Source organism: Carassius gibelio, chromosome A23 (genome assembly GCF_023724105.1).
Source record: "Carassius gibelio isolate Cgi1373 ecotype wild population from Czech Republic chromosome A23, carGib1.2-hapl.c, whole genome shotgun sequence".
Taxonomy (NCBI): domain Eukaryota; kingdom Metazoa; phylum Chordata; class Actinopteri; order Cypriniformes; family Cyprinidae; genus Carassius; species Carassius gibelio.
In genome coordinates this window covers 20918465-20939748 of record NC_068393.1, presented here as the reverse complement: position 1 = coordinate 20939748, position 21284 = coordinate 20918465, and the positions used below count along the sequence as shown (strand labels likewise).

Genomic DNA, 21284 nt, shown 5'->3' with positions numbered 1-21284 from the left:
AGGACCTTGGATTCCAAATGAAAGCAAAACTTGCTCTCATCTGAAAAGAGGACTTTGGACAACCCAGGAAAGTAGCCTCTGAAATTGTCTGTGGTTCAGCAAATTCTTTGTCACGTCTGTCTGTGGTGGCTCTTAATGCCTTGACCCCAGCCTCAGTCGATCCTTGTGAAGTTGACTCAGATTCTTGAATCGATTTTGCTTGACAGTCTTCATAAGACTGCAGTTCTCTCTGTTGGTTGTGCATCTTTTTCTTCCACACTTTTTCCTTCCACTCAACCTTTCTGTTAACATGCTTGGATACAGCACTCTGTGAACAGCCAGCTTCTTTGGCAATGAATGTTTGAGGCTTATTCTCCTTGTGAAGGGTGTCAATTATTGTCTTCTGGACAATTGTCAGATCAGCAGTCCAAACTGAGAGACCATTTTGAAGGCTCAGGAAACCTTTTCAGGTGTTTTGAGTTGATTAGCTGATTGAAATGTCACCATATTCTAATTGGTTGAGAAAGTGAATTGGTGGGTTTTTGTTAAATGTGAGCCAAAATCATCACAATTAAAATAACCAAAGACTTAAACTACTTCAGTCTGTGTGCATTGAATTTATTTAATACACAAGTTTCACAATTTGAGTTGAATTACTGAAATTGACTTTTCCCCCCTTTATTCTAATTCATTGATGTACCTGTATATTCTGGCATTTATGTCTACTGTTGACTTCAGACCTTTTTCACATCTATCATCACTATCTATAAGTCTCATCCATTAGTATGCAATGTTGGAGAGCAAGTATTTGGGAGATTTGAGAAGCTGAATAAAAAAAAGCTATAGTGAGCCCCTTTATTAAAATACCTGGAGGTGAGGAATAATACAAAGTTGTCAAATTCACTCAGTATTACTTGATTAATTCACAAATATCTCAGTTACATTTAAGTAAAAATTAATTGTACTCCATTGTGTTTTAGGCACTAAAACGGTCCTGTACATTATAGTCAAACACATTTTTATATTGAAATTATGAAGATTTCTGTGCCACCCCATGAAGACATCCTGGCATCACATGACCCGGATATGTTCTTGACTGGTTTCATGAGTTTCATCCATTCATGATTATAAGAAGTGTTTCAGTTTCAAATTGACATGGGACAGAGCACGTACCACACAAAGATATGCTGTTAATTCATAAAATCATAACACACACTTAAAGAGAACAGCCTATGAAGCAATCTTGATAACAGTCAAAATTATACAGCAATACTCTACACATAGCCTACGCAAAGATTAAAGTACAATCAGGTACAAAGATGTAGCCTACTTAAGATAGATATATATCAGTCATTAGTTTCAGCTTCGTGAAACCTCAACACTACACACACCGTCAGCGTCAACAAGTTTCTGCAACATCCCAAAGGCCTCAATCTCAGGAAACAGGCTCACTTTCCTTCAATTCTTTCACGCATTTACAGATGAGAAGGGAATTTTAACAGCAAAGACAAAGAGTGCTTAAACTAGTGCAAGTTTGTGAAAACAGCTCCAGGTATAAAAAAAATAAATAAAAATAAGTAAAAATAAAACCTCGATCAGTCTATCCAAGTAACGTTAAGTGAAACCATGTCATCACTGACACAACTTTATAAGCACATCACATCAACACAAGTTAACTAACATTAACGCAAGCTTGTTTCCGCCTCCTTCAAGGTTTGCAACGCTCACTAAAGTACATTTGCTGTTTTAGTAATTAATCGATTGAGAGGACATCTCTGTGATTCAAGTTAATCAAAATAATAATTACCTTGTGCGCCAATTTAGGATCCTTTCAAACGAGTTGTAGCTCCTGGTTTACCTCTGCGATTTAAACTCACCTGGGGCTCGTCAGTCCAGGCAATTTACGAATCCTACTAGTAAGAACGAACGTCTCATGAATATTAATTACTTAACGTGACGTACGATTATTTGATTGGTTAAAAGGCGTTGGGGATTTTCTTCTACGTTCTTGTTTGGTTTGTTTACATCAACGTTTACTAACTGCATACGTGTTCACCCAGTATTATCTAATAACATAATAATAATAATAATAATAATAATAATAATAAAACGGTTTACTTGAGTTTTGATATATTTGATATATGTTTACTTGAGTTTTTAATATATATATTAAAAACATTCCGGCTAAATGCACAGAAGCGAAAAATACAACCACAGGGCAGGGCAGGCCAGGACTAGCCCGAAGACTTTCGAAACAACTTTGGAAATTATTTTCAGACACTATTGCAGAGTTTTAGATGTGTTTTTGCAAGGTTATTTTGGCATCTGCCAAATGGTTAAAAAATTTTTTAATAAACTCTTCAAAAACAGAAGTTTCTTCATTCTAAAATGCTCAACAGTAAAATATCAAAAGATAGAAAAGTATATAAAATAATTTTACTGTGACTAAAGCAGTGTGGCTTGTTTCTTTTATCCTTTTAGTAATGTCTAACTCAAGTCCAACAAATGAATGTAAATAGTGCAGTTCACGTTAACATAACAGAAGGTGTCGCTAAACACCAGTAGATATGAGTTTAAAACTGACGAAACGACTAAAACCAGGTTTTATCATCATCCTATTAAACTAGTTAAAGCTGTTGGTTAATATGATTATGTATTGAGCCCACAGACCAAAAACAACAGTCCATTAGACCCAAACTCCTCATTTGTTTAGCTATAGAGTGTAAGATTGAGTGACATTGGTGGGGGGACATAACAGCAGACAACATCCATCTAACTACCTCAATTTTATAATAGACTTTTGACCCCAGTTTCATGTCATCTAAAGTCTTTATTTATAGATATAGTAGCTAACCAGGGGCGGATCTACCGGGGTGGCATAGGGTGGAAATGCCACCCTAAAAGAAAGCCTTGCCGGCCTGCTGCCACTCCAGTTGGTAGCAATTTGAAAATTTAGATGTGAATCTTTCGTGATTCGTGATCCCGCTCTAAACTCCCGAACTGATTAAAATTGATTCGCGATCCCCAAACTGACTCTAGTGATTCGCGAACCCGCTCCAAACTCTCAAACTGACTCAAATGATTCCCGAACCCGGTACGATCTCCCGAACTGATTCAAATGATTCGCGATCCCGCTCCACTGACTCAAATGATTCGCGAACCCGCTCCGAACTCTCGAATTGATTCAAATGATCCGCGAAGCCGCTCCTAACTCCCGAACAGACTCAAATGATTCGCGAACCCGCTCCGAACTCTCGAATTGATTCAAATGATCCACGAAGCCGCTCCTAACTCCCGAACTGATTCAAATGATTCGCGAATCCGCTCCGAACTCTCGAACTGATTCAAATTATTTGCGATCCTCAAACTGACTCAACTGATTCGCGAACCCGCTCCGAACTCAAGAACTGACTCAAATGATTCGCGAATCCGCTCCGAACTCCCGAACTGATTCAAATGATTCGCGAACGCGCTCCGAACTCTCGAACTGATTCAAATTATTTGCGATCCCCAAACTGACTCAACTGATTCGCGAACCCGCTCCGAACTCAAGAACTGACTCAAATGATTCGCGATCCCGCTCTGAACTCCGGAACTTTAAAGATGTTTTCTTCGCCTTTTTTGACTACTAAAAAAGAGAATGTAGCAAAATTTTATGCAATTAATTTGTTTCCTGCTAGCTAAATTTCACATAGCCTGCATAAACAATAATCTGTCTCAAACTTCTCTGTAAGCCATGGTAACATCTCGGTTACGTATGTAACCTTGGTTCCCTGAATAGGGAACGAGATGCTGCGGTGACGTCACCACGTATGGGAACACCTCCGGTGTGACGAATGTCTGAAGCCCTATACCATCCCGCCAATCCTATTGGCCAAATGGCGCATAGCACCACCCTACGCATGCGCACGCATGATATACCTGGGTGCAGCGCGCCATTTCGCTCAGATTTCATGACTGAAGATGAAGAAGTTATCAAGGTACGGAACGGCCAGAACCGCAGCATCTCGTTCCCTATTCAGGGAACCAAGGTTACATACGTAACCGAGATGTTCCCTATCATAGGTCACTTCGATGCTGCGGTGACGTCACCACGTATGGGAACGATATACCAAAACGCCTGACGTACCTGATAACTGAGATCCGAGGAAGCATCTGCTCAAGCGGAGAGAACCCGGGAGCCAGGAGCCATCCTCACATCCAGACTGTAGGACTTGATAAAAGTGCTCGGTGAGGACCATCCTGCCGCAGCACAGATATCATCCATAGAAGATCCACTGAGAAAAGCTTGAGAAGAAGCCACAGCTCAAGTGGAATGAGCCTTAATTCCTAAGGGCGAAGCGAGTCCGCGCGCCTCATAGGCCAAAGAAATTGCCTCCACCAGCCAATGGGACATGCGCTGTTTTGGAACCGCATGGCCCTTACTTTTATGTCCAAGACAGACAAACAGCTGGTCAGATTCACGCCAAGGGGCTGTACGATCCACATAAGTCTTTAAAGCTCTCACAGGGCAAAGACTTAGATCTTCTGATCCAGCCTCAGCAGGTGAAAAAGCTTCCAGGAACACTTGCTGAAAGCGAAAGAGGTTAGATGCGACCTTAGGAACATAGTTAGGCCTGGGCCGCAGCAGCACCTTCACAGAGCCCGGTGCAAATTCCATGCATGAGGGTGAAACAGAAAGAGCCTGTAAATCCCCAACTCTCTTGAGGGAGGATAAAGCCATGAGAAGAAGTGTCTTCAGTGTCAAGAATTTATCCGATATGGTCTCCAAGGGCTCAAACGGATGCCCTGATAAACCTAGCAACACAATGGATAAACCCCATGAAGGAACTCGCACAGGGCGGAAAGGCCTCAGCCGTCGCGCACGCTGTACGAAACGAGAAACTAGTGGATGACGCCTCATAGAGGCACCGCCTATGTATTCGTGGTAAGCTGAAATGGCTGCCACGTAAACCTAAAAGTGGCTGGTGTTACGCCATCCGAAAAACAATCCTGGAGGAACTCCAGCACTGAAGCCACTGGGCAGTAAACTGGATCCACATTACGATTGCCACACCAGGCTGTAATCAGTCTCCACTTGAAAGCATATAAGCGTCTCGTAGAAGCTGCTCTAGAATTCAATATAGTCTCAGTGGTTTCAACAGAAAGACTGGGACATACTAATGCACTCCGCTCAGTGGCCACGCCCACAGTTTCCACAGATCCGGCCTCGGGTGCCAAATCAGCCCCTGTGCTTGTGATAATAAATCCTGTCTGAGGGGAATCTCCAAGGAGAGCCCGCTAGCAGACTGATCAGATCCGCAAACCACGGCTGCGTGTGCCATCGCAGAGCCACCAGCAGCAGCTGATCCACTCTGTCCCACCGTATTCTGCATAATACCGCTGGGATCAAACGAATCGGAGGAAAAGCATACAGACTGGTCCTGGGCCAGCTGTGAGCTAATGCATCCACGCCCAGGGGCGATGGGGGGCATAGGGAGAACCATAGCGGGCAATGCGTAGTCATGTTTGACGCGAATAAATCCACTTTCGCTTGCCGAATATCCGCCATAAAAGATTCACCGTCTGGAGGTGTAATCTCCATTCTCCCTGTTCCAGAGCCTGTCTGGATAGCATATCTGCTCCGAAGTTCAAACGTCCGGGGACATGAACAACTCGGATCGACAGAAATTTCCTCTGAGACCAGAGAAGAACATGTCTCGCCAGCCTGCACAGGGGGCGAGAGCGTAATCCTTCCTAATGATTCAGGTATGAGACAACGCTGTGTTGTCTGATCTGAGCAGCACAAGACGGCCGATCAGCAGATTCGCGAATTACTGGAGAGCCAGAAAACTGCCAGTAATTCCAACCGGTTTATATACCAACTGCGTTGTGCAGCTGTCCACACTCCATGGGCTGGTAGCCCTTGACAAACAGCTCCCCAACCGGTCAAAGACGCATCCGTCGTGACGGTCTCTGGGAAAGCTCAAATCCCCAGCCGAACCCCGGTAGGAGAAACTCGGTTGGCATCCATAGCTTTAATGACATCACACAACTCCGTGTCACCGAAATCGTCGGATGCGGAAGACAACGGGGTGAAATATTTCGTCTTTCCGCCCACTTTTCCACTGAAAAGGGCGCATGTGAAGTAACCCCAGACAAATTACGGGGAATGCCGCTGCCAATCGTCCAAGTGGTTAACAGACGGACGCCCTGGAGCCGCAACGGGGCCAGAGCTACATCCATGCATTGAGAAGTACGGGGTCTACGACTTCTATAGCCCCTTTGCTCAGCAGAGTTGACATCTCCTGTCACAACACTGCTATTACCATCAGTCTACCACCGTGGAAAGAATTCAGCGGAAAGAGGCGGGCCTCTAAAAAACGAATTGGTGTATCCGTGACAATTGTGCGTAACACCCATTGAGAAATGCCGGGCAAGCGTTCCACGCGACCCAAAACGATACTAGCAGTCTCAAATTTCCGCTTTCTGCAACGCTGTCATACACATAATGTCCGTGCACGGAAAAGCCTGCGGCATTCGTGCACAGGGGAAGTGTATGCATAAGAGCTATTGCGTCCCGTTGTGTATATTCCTGAACGTGTCCACGGCAGGAATTAGACCAACGAATTGAACATCAGGCTCTGCCGCTAACTAAAACGGCGGCTGTGCGAGCCGTCATAAACGGGTCGTCTGTGTAAGACCCTTGAATCGCCCCTCAAGATCTGAAAGCTGGATTGCGCAGTGTCTGAGGGACTATTATTTATTATTTACGCCTGGCGTTACAGCCCGATCCAATGCTGCTCGAAGCGCTGTTTGCTGCGAGACAGTCAATGTTAGAGCGTAGGGACTGCAGTGAGAGTGTTGGATGCGCATTAGCGGTCCAACAGCACTCTATAGTGGAGGGCACAGTCCCTGGCGAACATGAAGTAAACCGCATGCGTAAACTTGCTGCGTTTCGTTGTGTATAATCCTGAAGCGTATCCACGGCAGGATTTAATTCACCAAGATAAAAATCGGGCCACGTCGCCATTGCCAGAACGTGGCGGCTGTATGAGCAGTCATAAACTGGCCATCTCTGCCAGCCTTTTGTGCCGTCCCTCAAACTCTGAAGGCTGGATTGTGCAGAGTGTCTGAGGGGGCGCTCAAATGATAGCTCAATCCAATGATGCTCGAGGTGGCTTTGCTGCGAGACAGTCAATGTTAGAGCGTGGGGACTGCAGTGAGAGGGTTGGATGTGCATTAGCAGTCCAACAGCACTCTCTAGTGGAGGGCACAGACCCTGGCAAACATAGAAGGAAAGCGCAAGCGTCAAACTCGCCGCGTTTCGTTGTGTATAATCCTGAAGCGTGTTCACGGCAGGATTTAATCCAACAAGATAACATTAGGCCACGCCGCTAGCGAGAACGCGGCAGCTGTGTGAGCCGTCATAACTGGCCATATTCGCCAGTCTCTCGTGGCGTCCCTCAGACTCTGAAGGCTGGATTGTGCAGAGTGTCTGAGGGGGCGCTCAAATAATAGCTCAATCCAATGATGCTCGAGGTGCCTTTGCTGCGAGACAGTCAATGTTAGAGCGTGGGGACTGCAGTGAAAGGGTTGGATGTGCATTAGCAGTCCAACAGCACTCTCTAGTGGAGGGCACAGACCCTGGCAAACATGAAGTAAAGCGCATGCGTCAAACTCGCTGCGTTTCGTTGTATATAATCCTGAAGCGTGTTCACGGCAGGATTTAATCCAACAAGAAAACATTAGGCCACGCCGCTAGCGAGAACGCGGCAGCTGTGTGAGCCGTCATAAACTGGCCATATTTGCCAGCCTCTTGTGGCGTCCCTCAGACTCTGAAGGCTGAATAGTGCAGAGTGTCTGAGGGGGCGCTCAAATAACAGCTCAGTTCAGTGACACTCGAAGTGCTTGTGCTGCGAGACAGTCAATGTTAGAGCGTGGGGACTGCAGTGAGAGGGTTGGATGTGCATTAGCAGTCCAACAGCACTCTTCAGTGGAGGGCACAGACCCCGGCAAACATAGAAGGAAATGCATGCGTCAAACTCGCTGTGTTTCGTTGTGTATAATCCTGAAGCGTGTCCACGGCAGGATTTAATCCAACAAGATAAACATAGGGCCACGCCGCTAGCGAGAACGCGGCAGCTGTGTGAGCCGTCATAAACTGGCCAAATTCGCCAGTCTATTGTGGCGTCCCTCAAACTCTGAAGACTGAATTGTGCAGTGTCTGAGGGGCGCTCAAATAACAGCTCAGTTCAGTGACGCTCGAAGTGCTTGTGCTGCGAGACGGTCAATGTTAGAGTGTGGGGAAAGAACGAGAGGCTTCTCATTAAGAACCGTAATAAGAGAATACAATTTGCCGAAATAGACACGACTCGATACGTCTAGACGAGACTAGGTCGCGGCGGAGTTTGGCGCGATCCGTTCGGCTAAGAGGTAGTCAAACGGCATCGCTATATAATAGCAGTCCGCCATGTAGCACACTGAGGAAGGGGAAGCGCGTTTCTCCTGTCCGCTCGGAGGGAGAGAACCGCTTATGCAGGTCAGAGCCTACTCTGAGTAGAAGCTGCGGTTAGACAACATAGTATAAAGCAAAACTGCTCTGATCAACGCGCTCGAGTAGGGGAGAGCGAGCAAGTGGAAAACTCCAGTGCATCACTGTACTCATAGTCAAGCCGCACATATCGCCCCTAACCAACACCTCGTGCGGGGCCTCGGCGACCGCAGAAGCGAACGGTGGGGGTTAGACGCGAGGCGACTGAAGAAATAGACTCCAGAGCGCGGATACTTTTCTTATTTTACCATAGCCGTAGGCTATCACAGAGAGAACATGAGAGAGGCTGCAAACGAATCTCTCATGAGTGCCTCCCTGTGATAAACCCATATACGGCTCTTACCTTTCGTTGACTCATCGCGTCCGCGAAAGAGGAGTTAACACTGCTCGAAGAAAATCGCTGGAGAACGCGAGATGATAGGGCACAGATGATTCGCTATTCCTGAAGGAATGAAATCTGAGCGAAATGGCGCGCTGCACCCAGGTATATCATGCGTGCGCATGCGTAGGGTGGTGCTATGCGCCATTTGGCCAATAGGATTGGCGGGATGGTATAGGGCTTCAGACATTCGTCACACCGGAGGTGTTCCCATACGTGGTGACGTCACCGCAGCATCGAAGTGACCTATGATAGGGAACCACAAAGTAATTTGCTACACTAAAACTATTAAACATGGTATTTATAGTAAAACTTCTAAAAAATTTCTCTCCTGATTCAGACAAGACTTACTTTTTCACTGGAGAAAGCAATGTTATGGATGGAGGACAGAAGCAACAGTTTGGAGTTACAAATGTCTTGATGATGGATTTGTTTCTTTCCAATACAGTTTTCACTTCACAAGATGTTAACAGAGATTTGTGTGGATTACTTGTTGATTATTGTGATGTTTTTATCAGCTGTTTGCCCTCTCATTCTGACGGCACCCATTCACTGCAGAGCATCCATTGGTGAGCAAGTGATACAATGCTAAATTTCTCCAAATCTGTTCCGATGAAGAAACAAACTCATCTGCATCTTGGATGACCTGAGGGTGAGTACATTTTCTGCAAATTTTCATGAGCTACTCTTAAAACTAGCTGTGAAGAAAACATAAAAACTTGTGTTTAAATCCAAGCTTTAGAAACATAGTTTATTGCACTTAAAAAAAGAAAAGATAACACTATGTCAAAAAAAGAAAGTACAAATCTCATTTCAGTTTTATTTCCTATTTTGAAACAAGTATTTGCAGAACTGTACACTGGGAGCAAGTACCTGCAATCTGATTGTGAGCAACTGCAGTTAAAATACAGACAGGAAACTCATAGAAAACAACTGCATAGTTGAATACATTAGACAGGGATGCACTAATATTGTGTTTACTTGTAGATCTGATTCGTTTTACTTGTCTTAATTTTGTTTTCCAGTTCTACAGCATGTGCCAAGAACATGCCATTCTCCACACATCATCAGATTTCCTCCGTTAAGTCACAGTACGATCAGAGCGATGCATACAGCGCAGTTTAACTTTGCAGTAACTACTACCTGTCAAACTCAACAGCAGATATATTGCAAGTTAAAACAGTTCAAAAGAAATAATAAAACAATACATTAGTGCACGAGTCAACCCTAAAGAAATGCCTCTTTAAGGTGAGTTTATTACTGTAAATAAAAATAAAGAGTCGAAAATAAAGCAAGCAAATTGTATCTGTGAATCTGATCACATGATGGCATGCTGTTTTGTGATTGGCTGCTTCTCTATGCATTCAGTTGCTGTAGGAAAAAACTGGTTTTGTGGAGTGGCAATGATACTTTTTGTGGTCAGCTTTGCACAGGACTGAACGTCTATCTATAACATTGATCTTACAGGGAGAACCAAGCAAAGATCTGCTGAACATAAACTGAGGCAATATGAATAAATATGAAAAGAATATTTACATACGAAAGTATTTACAGTATATTGGTATTGACAGGCGTCACACATCTACCAGCTAAAGTACCGCGATTACAGCTGCATGCTATTCTAAACAATGCATCAAAACTTGATGTTACTCCACTATTCACACTTCCAAACCCTTACGATCAATGCAAACTCAAATCTATTTCATTCTACATTGTCTCAGCATTGATTATATTATTTATTCGCTATTACATCACTATGCATTCAGTAACCGACCCGAGATCAGTTTCTAACACGAAACACCTCACAGACGAGGTTCATGGCTCTCTGTGGATCTGATGGGAAAGCAGTAGTGATAGAACTGAGGTCGTTACCCACAATTATATATATATATATATATATATATATATATATAACAATGGCTATTTTGCATATAAAATATTGGCAAGTTTGACTGCGCGTGTCAGAATTTGTCTCAAAAAAGCCAAAACTATTGCAAAAGATAAAACGTTTGAAATTCAAGCACTCTAACGAGCTTTGAGGAGTCAGTTCAAACATCAGTTGAAGAATATTCATGAGTCATAAAAGCAATAGTTCACCTACACTATAAAAATTTATTTTCGTCCTGTGTTTTCATCTTGTTTTCCTGCATAATTATTCTTAAATCAACTTGAGACGCCAATTACTTAAGATAAAAATTCTTGTTTTCTAAAAAACTTGTCTAAATTAAGTGAGTTTATGCTTAAAATGAGAAATAACATTCAACAATTGGGTAAGAAAAATACTTGATTGTATGGGTAAACGAGTTTCCAGACATTTCACTTGATTAAAAAAAAAAAGACTTTGCTTCTCGGTAAATGTAACTTGATTTAAGAATGTTAAGATATTTGTATTGGGGAAAACAAGACAAAAAAAAACAAAAAAAAACCACGGAATAAATTTTTTTTTTTTTTTTTTTTGAGTAGAATTCACTCACCCTCATGTCGTTCCAAACATTTATGCTGTTTTTGCCTTGGGATACAAAAAGAGACATTTAGAGGATGCTTTTCCCATGCAATAAATGTAAAAGTATTGTATATGGAAAAGAGCAGCATGAACTTTCAGCTAAATGTCTCCGTTTGTGTTTTACACAACATGAGGGTTAGAAAATGACCAATTTTCAGTGAACTATTCCCTTAGTTTCTAGTTACAAAGCCTGCTCATCCTCTTTGATACAAAAAACCCCCAACATTAATAAAAATACATTTTATACATAATAAAACAGTAGAAAATTGTTTTTTTCCCCTTTGTATTGGCACAGAAAGTAGGACTATACAGTCATATCTGCTTTAAACATAAAACAACGCTATATATATATCAGTAGTTGTTTTGAATACTAGAAGAGTAGTACAACTGTAGCAAATGAAGCCACATTCTGAACGATTCTCTAATTGAGTCCATAGCAAAAGGAAGAATGTTTTGTTTCCAGAATTTCAGTTTCAGTTTCCAATCACGTGACCAGTTTCAAAAAATCACGTTCTTATTCCAGTTGATCCAGGTTCATACAAAAGAAAAGAAACAAACAAACATAGTGGGACAAAAACTCATTTCTACCAGGCATAAAACACCACGTTCAGATACAGACCCTGGATATCTATTGGAAGACATTAACGGGAATGTCCGTTCATCACGATATAGAAAGAGAGCTGTAATCACAGATGACACAATCTCATCCATCTGAGCTTGTGAACGGGTCGCAGGGTTCATGACAAACACCAGAGCTGACGGAGGGGGATGGGAGAGGATAGGGGAAGTGAGTGATTGTGGGATTGTGGGAGGAGGATGAATGACAGATCTGGAGCATCCGCTAAAAGAGTTTAGGAGAGAATGGTGGTACATCGAGGTCAAGAAAAACAGCTTGAGATCAATCTACAGAGCATTGGAAATAAAGCCTTGCAACAATTATCAGCAGAAACAGCAAGCTGCACGGCCGAAGAAGCAATTTGTTAGTGAATTTCTTTGCGAATGATGCAGAAAAGATGCATCTCGTCTTGCTGTTTGAAACTCATCTGCGATGAAAGTGGAAAAACATGCGATTACAATAACAGAAGACCCAGCAACGTGCTTAAAACAGGCTGGATGCTCTGAGATCCTTCCATGTGGATCAGTATCAGTAACTTCCCGTGTTTGTTTCTGGTCAGGAAAAGCATCTCTCTTTCTCTTTCTCACACTCGACTGGATCTGCATCTCTAGAGGTTCTCGCCCGGCTGGTACTGTGGTTCAGTAGAGGTGAAGTAGTCTTCCAGGAAGCTCTGGAGGTATTCGAAGGTGGGCCGCTCTTCGGGCTCCTTGCGCCAGCAGGTCAGCATCAGCTCGTGCAGGGATTCGGGGCACTCAGCGGGACAGGGCATCCTGTAGCCTCGCTCCACCTGGTCCAGCACCTCCCGGTTCACCATACCTGACGAGAGACAGGGGGATGTGGGGCAGGCGTCAGATTGTGGTGCAGAAAGTGGCATGGCACATTTTAACCAGGCAGAGGATGTGGGTTATCAGCAGGGAGGAACGACCAGAAATGTTTTCATCTGCCCTTTCATGTGGAGGGGGACTCTTTAAAAAGTTATTTAATACGGCAATGTGACTTGTACGTTATTTAAAAGCAATTGAAAAACTTTTGTAGAGATGAAAACCCTGCATTCAAGTTGATGTGAATAATTTGGAAATAACAGTAATAATAATTTATATCTTTAACAAATTATTACATTATGGCCTGTGAAAAAATGCCCCACGAAATCTTTTATTTAAAAAAAATAGAAATTCCTAAACCCAATGTGTTGGAAGTGAATCATTTTAAAAGAAAATTATTTTCATGTAATGTATTTGTAAGTTTAAAAGTATAATTTTCAATTTTTTTAGAGATAAAAACCTGCATTGGACTCATATATTATATTTTTAAACAAATTATTATGACCTGTGAGTTTTTTTAATTTATTCCATCTTTTTTTAGAGAATTATAATAATATGTTTCATTCTTTTAAAAAAAGATGGAATACATCATTTAATTTTTATTATTATTATTATTATTGGTAAATAAAAAATGATTTTGAGGATACAACACATACAAAAATATACATTATTAATAATTTATAGAATAATTTATACTTCCATTTGTTATACATTTGTTATAATATTTTAATTATTCTATAAATATTCTGATTAATATTTGAAATATTCAGTTTTTTTTTAGAGATGATAAACCCTGCACTGGACCATATAATAATATAATAATAATAATATTTTTTAAAATAATGTATATGCTCAATAATGAATGCTTTTAAACTGATTATTTAATTTTGAAAAAAAAATATATATATATATATATATATATATATAAATATATATGTGTGTGTTTGTGTCTGTGAGATATATATAAAGTAGATTTGAATGTGAAGGTGAAGCAGTGACTCTCTTTGATTCATTCTTGACGTGGAGCAGCAGTACCTGGGTAAGGCACCCTGCCTTTGGTCGTCAGCTCCGTCAGTAAGACCCCAAACGACCACACGTCAGATTTGATGGTGAAGCGGCCGTAAAGCGCCGCCTCTGGCGCAGTCCACTTGATGGGAAACTTGGCTCCTGTTGTAATAATGATTTAAGAGAGGCCTGTCATCATGATTAAACTGATTCAGTTAAGGTCAAACCACATAAACGGCAACAGCAGTAGGTCTTGAAAACGAGACAGAGACGTTAGGGCCTCTGGAAAGAAACTGGAGAAGGAAGAGAGAGTCGCTGTGTTCCTGCTCACCCTGTCTGGCCGTGTATTCGTTGTCCTCTATGAGTCGAGCGAGGCCGAAGTCAGCCACTTTACACACCAGGTTATCACCCACCAGGATGTTGGCCGCCCTGAGGTCCCTGTGCACATAGTTCATTCTTTCCACGTACGCCATTCCAGAGGCGATCTGAGGACAGCACATATATTATAACACTGCTGAGTATCCACAGAATAGAAACAGATTTATCTATAATTTATATATTATTATGAAGACAATGGCAGTGGCGCGTGGCCAGCACAGTGCTGATTTTAGTGATGCTCTCTACAATATTCAACTCTCTAAATATAGTCCCTCCTTTAACGCAGGGCTATATAGTTTCTTTATTTATTTTGTTTTATTTTAGTCAGCCTTTGAGTCATGGAAATGTGTTTTATTTTAACTTCAGTTACAAAATCCAATAGAATTGATCAATTTGAATACTTTTATTCACCAAGGATTCATTCAATTATAAAGGCCGTTCTTGTGAACTTTCTATTTATAAAAAGAGTCGTGCAGAAAATGCATCATGATTTCCAGAAAAATATTGTTTTTCAAGGCATGAATTCTTTTAATGCATTCAGTTGGTCAAATGTTATAGTGATGTCTTCTGTAATGATAAAAAAAACTTATGTCAAATTATAATTCAATATATTCAAATTTCAAATAAATTATGTTCTTTTGAACTTTTTATTCAACAATGAATCCTGTGGGGGGAAAAAATCAACAAGGAATAGATTTAAAGGATGTTTTCCACACAAAAATATTACCTGAATATATTATAAAATATATTAAACATTGATAATTATAAATTAAAAAATGTTTCTTGAGCAGCAGATCAGTCTATATCAGAATGATTTCTAAAGATCATGTGACTCTGAAGACTGGAGCAATGATGCTAATAAATCAGCTGCGCATCACAGGAATAAATTACATTTGACAATATATTCAGATAGAAAACATCTATTTTAAATTGCAATAATATTACAGTTTTTTACTGTATTTTTTTGCAAACTAAATACTGCCTTGGTGAGCATGAGATGTCTTTCAAAAACATCATTCAAATAATGCAAATTTTCTAATATAATGTTTCCAATTTTCATTACTTTTTATTTAAGTATCAAAACTGTTAAAGGTTTACTTTTCTTTGCAATTTCCACAACCCAGTGTGAAAGTACCTGAGATGCCATATCCACAAGCTGAGGCAACCGCAGCATTTTGCCCATGTCACCCTTCAGGAAATCCAACAGACTACCTGTGAAAGCAGAAATCACAGCGTCACATCTCCATTTACACTTTTACTGGCAGACAAACTGATAAAATCCAGATTTGAATGCTCTATTTACATGCTATCTTCCTGCCAGTTCTTGTTTCTTGGACACCTTTATCCCAGTATAGTTGACTGGATCTCTGTACTGACCTTGTCCCATGTACTCAGTGACGATGTAAATGGGCTCCTCCGAGACAACAGCGTAAAGCTGCACCAGCTTCTCGTGCCGGAGTTTCTTCATCACCTGTGCTTCCTGCAGGAAAGCCTCAGGAGACATAGTGCCAGTCTTCAGAGTCTTGATGGCCACACGTGTCGTGCCGTTCCAAGTGCCTGATGGGAAAAGAGACACCGAAATCATCGTCTGTTATGTGCTGTTTTGTTACTAATTAATGGAAGGAAGTTGAACGAGGAAGTCTTACCCATCCAGACCTCTCCGAAGCAGCCCTGGCCCAGTTTGACGTCCAGTCTCAGAGAGTCTCGTGGGATCTCCCAGGCGTCCCGTGCCAGGCCCTGCGTCTGAGGCTTCAGCACGGGACACACGTCAGTCAGACAGTGACACAGGCCGTCTGTGTGCTCTGTGACAGACACGGACAGAAAGAAGCGTCTTGTTCTGTTAAATATTTATGCAACATATCGTAAATGCAACAGTACTTTCAAATCACTTTTTAGAAGACAGCCTCATTTTGATTCTGTATTAATGCACTAAATTAGATGCTTTTGTTGCTTGCAATTACAAACAGAATTAAAATGAGCAATGGCAATTGATCTACGGTAGATAAAAAAAAGTTGAAATTTAAATTATGATTTTTAATAAATAAATAAAAGATAATACTTATTCAACTTAACATAATTATTTAATAATACTTATAAATATTATTTTAAATAATAAAAATAATTATATATACTTTTATAAACTAACAATAATAATTAAAACATAATAATATATGTACCTAAAGTAGTATTATTATTATAATAAAATAAAATTATGCTAATATAAAAAAAATTTAATGATACATTTTTGGAATTTTAATAAAAAAAAACAAATAAAAAAAACATCTAACTTATAAATAACATAATAAATTAACTTATTTACCATATGTATTTAATCTCACATGGTTTTAGGCCCTAGAGCAGCACAAGAAGTAAAGGATGATTCATTCTATATTTCTTTGTTTATAGTTTTACCGTCTTCTTATTTTGCAACAGCTCAAGTTCCCACTTCCAGAAATAACAGTCTGTATCACTTCCCATCACAGACATTCAGAGAGGAGCAGGCGTCTGTGAGAAAGTGACTTACGGCGGTAGTGGTTGACCAGCTGCTGTAAAGTACTGAACTGTGTGCGGGACGTGATGTAAAATCCCCCGCTGTCCAGCTTCCGGATCTTGTAATGTTTCACATTTAGGCCCTTGACGTTGTCGTAATCCAGGACAGAAAGACAGTAGGCTCCTGGAAAGACACACAGAACACGTTTTAGAGGTGAACTGGATGACAAAGATGGCACTAACAAACATTTACCCAGGTTTTAGATTTGAAACTGTCAGATTCCACACTTTTGTAGCATTTTATTTATCTTTGAAATCCACTAAACTGAGCAAAACATGCATTCATTGCATTTCTTTCTTTCTTTCTGTCGCACTCATAGCACTATACTATGGAAGTCAATGGCTACCATCAACTGTTTGGTTCCTGAAATTTCTCTTTTGTGTTTAACAGTAGGAAGAAACTCATACAGGGTTGTATCAAATGAAGGGTTTATGATTCAGGTCTTGGAAAGTGCATTCCTGTAGGCTTTATAGGGTTAATAAACACTGTACACAATGGTCTGTAGAGGGCGCTGTCGTCATTACACACGTTCACATGGCTCATTCACTTGCTCTTTCGTTCCCACCCCTGTTCTCTTTGGGGTTTGACTTATCCTTCAGCCTCTCTCGGTCTCTACACAAGCCTCTCGCTGACGGTATGAGCTGTGAGATATGGCTCACGGTTATACAGATGACCTAGTTGTTCTTCATCCCTTCGAGCACATCTCTGACCTTCGTATTCTGTCGTACACACACAGCCGTTTGCACTCTTTACATATCATCTCAAATGAACATTGTTTGTGTAGAACCTGAAGCTAAAAGCCCATATATGGAGTGTGGATCTTTACAGTGTTTAGAGAGAGAGAAAAGCTGGTTTGCGGAGGGAGGAGATCAGAGAGTATTGGTGCGAGTGCATGTGACAAACAGAAAAAGGGGAATTCAGTTGAACGTGCACTTTGTTCTGATCTTAAATCCTGAAATGCAACTTCCTCAATGTAGACACATGCACGAACACTGGTGTTGGTTCTTTGTCATCACTGTCTTTAATAATTGTTTCTTTATTAGAGGCTGAGCAGCGTTCCAACCGCACTGGAATTTTGGGATTTGAGGGATGCTCTTGTTAAAAAAAAATAAAAAAATGTATATATTCTATATTAATTCACAAAGATGCTGTATTGCTTGGAAAATGTAAACAGAATAAAAATAAAAAATAAAAATTGTATTTAATTAAAATGTTACAATATATGCATTGTAATTGTTTCATGAATAAACAATATCAATTATAAAATTTAATATTTATAAGATGGATTAATATATTTAAAACACTGTGTATGACATATCTTTTAGTGTTTTTGCTTTGCTCCTTTTAGTTTTATTTGGAGATCATTTTAATAATTATTTTTACTTGAATAATAATTATATAATTCTTGTTTATTTTAATATTAAATTAATAATAAATAAAATAAAATATTTGATTGTGCCTTTTTATAGATTCATATATTTAATAATGTGTACACTGTATTTTTTTGTGCTTTTGCTATGCTCTTTTTTTTCTTTATTGTCTTTTTTGATACATTTTGGAAGACTAAAAGATAAAAAAATAATAACCTTTGGCTAAATCTAGTGCATTTACAGAAATGTTTATTAATTTGCATTGTCCCTGTGCGCACACACACACACAAATAAAAACAAGCAAATAGAAATAAATAAAAATACAAAATAAAACACAACTTATAAATAGATAAAACTAATAAAATGTATAAATAAGAAAAGTATTCAGAATATCTACAGTTCGCATTCAGTTCACCTTTGGTTGTCTCACTCTCTCTGACCAGGAAAGTTCCTCTCCTGTTTTCCAGACTCAAGAGGAGGCGCTCGGAGTCCCTGCGTGTGATCTTTCCAAAGTACCATCTGGAGTGGGATGGAGAAAGAAAAAAGAGAGAGACAGAGAGAGAGAGTGTATTTAGAGTAAATAATCACATGTAACATTGTACCACAGACATGCACAGTTGGCCAGAAATACAGCTTATGTTAATACACAGACAGAACTACGATCCCCAACTTAGAAAAAAAGGTCTGTAAGAATATGCTCACAGAGGATGCATTTATATATTAACGTTTTGAAATATGAATACAATTTAAAATAACTGATCTTACTAGGGCTGGGCGATTTGAAGATATTATCGTATATTAACAATGTCTTGCAAGTATCGCAATGTCAATAAAGTCAGTTACAGACAATAATCGCCAATATATTAACATAGTCCTGTAATTACCCTGCACATAGGTATTCACATGAAATAGCATGAATGTAATATTTTGTAGCAGCTAATTATTAGGGAATAAAACATTTTTTCTGTAATCACTTTATTTACTTAAGGCCAGAAATCGAATAGGCCTCGTTATAAAACTAACTTTTTTTTTTAACTTCATAATAATGTGATTTTATTTCAAATTTCATTCTTCAAGCGCGAGATGAAGCAGACACTTCTGTAGCTACCGCGCGCTGTTTTCTGAGCCGAGTACACATCCAAAACTCAGAGAGCCGCCTCATAAATTAATTTGTGGACAAATACACACAAAATTATGTCAAAATATCCCTGTAAAACACAGTTGTGTGCCGTAAAAGGTTGAGAAAGAAAATGTGTGTGTAACAGCCTTCACTGGATTCATGGACAACATCAAGCTACCTGCTAAGGATGTTCATTTCAGTTTTAATTGAGAAGATTGTTACATCACAATTAAATTAAATTAGAATGGATAAGTCTATGACTCATTAAAAATAACAGGTTTTCCAGGGGTTTCATTTTACATGTGCAAATACCATCATAAACACGCACGTGCTGTGCAGAATTAATTCATATAGCCTACATAGAAGGAATAAATACGCAAAATATATTCACTTAATTAACAGATTAACAAAACAAAAGAAAAAACTGAATTGCAAGTAGTAGCCTACAGTATAGGCCTATACTGCGTTTGTATTTATTTTTGCGTGCTATCCTCACAAACACGCTCAAGGAAAAGGAAACTTGAGATGGCAGAAAGCAATACCTGTTTTCTTTATTTTACAAAAACACAAAGTTTATTTTTTATTGTGAGTGTACGCAGATAAAATTAGACTCTTTACAGTTTATGCGTTTATCATAAATGACGGCGTATTTTAAGTTGTTTTCACTGACGTAAGGAAGCAATTCAAGTGCTCGTACACTAATATATATAAAATACATAAATATAAAATAAAATACCAAATAACATTTTTACTTACTTTTTCCAAATAAATAATGCAGCATTTTTTTTATTTCGTTATAGGCCTATATGGACACCTCGGAGCTCTAAAATTGTGAAGAAAAAAAAACCTTCTTTACTTTAACTTTCTTTAAGCAGAAAGTAAGAAAAGAAAATAGACGATAGACGAATAGATGATATTATCGGATATCGCGATATTGAGGTGATTATCAATAAAATATTTTTTTTTATTGCCCAGCCCTAGATCTTACTAAATCCAAACTTTTCTACAGTAGTGTACATTTAATCTATTATTAAATCAAGCCTGCGTAGCTAATAACGATGGCATTAACTTATGCCTAAGGGACTATGCTTTGTCATTTGAATTGTGCTTCATGAGATATTGAACATTGATTCAGGTTGTAATATTCCTACTCATTGTTCCAGTAGCGATAAAACAGTGGTGTTTGGGATTCATGACCGGACCAGAGACATTTAGTGTCTATAAATCAGCATAGTTTGTTGTTAGCCGCTCATGTGCAGCGCTCTCTCTGAGTCTTACCTTTTCTCCAGAGTCAATCTGAGATGACTGGCAAGGCAAGCGTGGAAAAATTAATCATCATAGGTTTTCAGAGGAGTGCTTGTGTGTATTTGTTTAATGCGGCAGTCGACTGAGCAACAGCGCGTGTGTGGTTCTCAGGAAAAAGGATGAGTTAGAACATGAACAGGACAGACAATAGTAGACATTGACGTATGCTACTCATTCAAGAGGGAATAGGTTTTTGGGCCATCAGGGTATTTTCCTTCTTACTGATGAGATGGAGAGACTTTATCGCAAAGAATAGAGGAGGATGAAAGAGAAAAGAGAAATATAAAGGACTCAAAGGTCAGACCGAAGCAGAGGAGGGGCAAGAATGAATCATTCTGTTAGTAACGTCACAAGGGTTGAGCGTCAGTCTTATTTTAGTGTCACTGAGATACTATTATAGTTTTTAGTAATAGTCTGAATTAAAAAAAAAAAAAAAAAAACATTTTTTCTATAGTTTTTTCCCCATTTTTATTTGTGTTAGTCTCAGTTGTGTGTTTGTCATTTTTGGTCTTAATAGTTTTTATTCATTTGTATTTTTTAGTACATAAAGTTAAATGAAATGAAACTAGCAGAAATAAATACATTTGAATATATTGCCGGATGACTCGTGAACAAATTGTTCTGTTGAGTCAGATCTTTTCAACACAGAACAAGTGACTCTCATGAGTTGGTTCGTTTTGATGAATCAGTTTTGCGACTCGTGAATCAGTCAGGGTGTTTAGAA

At 39.7% G+C, this 21284-nt stretch overlaps 2 protein-coding genes across 5 annotated transcripts in view; both read right to left on the bottom strand.

Moving 5' to 3' along the window:
• The window catches only part of LOC127944930 (F-actin-monooxygenase mical1), a 29050-nt gene extending 27143 nt beyond the window's left edge, over nucleotides 1-1907 (bottom strand). Inside the window, exon 1 of the mRNA XM_052541356.1 lies at nucleotides 1787-1907. The gene's annotated coding sequence lies outside the window, so the exon portion shown is untranslated. The remainder of the gene's footprint in view (nucleotides 1-1786) is intronic.
• A 7779-nt stretch (nucleotides 1908-9686) lies between these two features.
• Nucleotides 9687-21284, bottom strand: part of src (v-src avian sarcoma (Schmidt-Ruppin A-2) viral oncogene homolog) — a 45867-nt gene continuing 34269 nt past the window's right edge. For all 4 annotated transcript variants that reach the window (XM_052541383.1, XM_052541381.1, XM_052541385.1 and 1 more), the window contains 8 exons: nucleotides 18551-18654; nucleotides 16739-16888; nucleotides 15861-16016; nucleotides 15592-15771; nucleotides 15350-15426; nucleotides 14168-14321; nucleotides 13867-13998; nucleotides 9687-12826 (listed from right to left, as the gene is read on the bottom strand). In XM_052541383.1, coding sequence (XP_052397343.1) covers nucleotides 12618-12826; nucleotides 13867-13998; nucleotides 14168-14321; nucleotides 15350-15426; nucleotides 15592-15771; nucleotides 15861-16016; nucleotides 16739-16888; nucleotides 18551-18654 — 1162 coding nt within the window. In that variant the 3' untranslated portion in view covers nucleotides 9687-12617. The remainder of the gene's footprint in view (nucleotides 12827-13866; nucleotides 13999-14167; nucleotides 14322-15349; nucleotides 15427-15591; nucleotides 15772-15860; nucleotides 16017-16738; nucleotides 16889-18550; nucleotides 18655-21284) is intronic.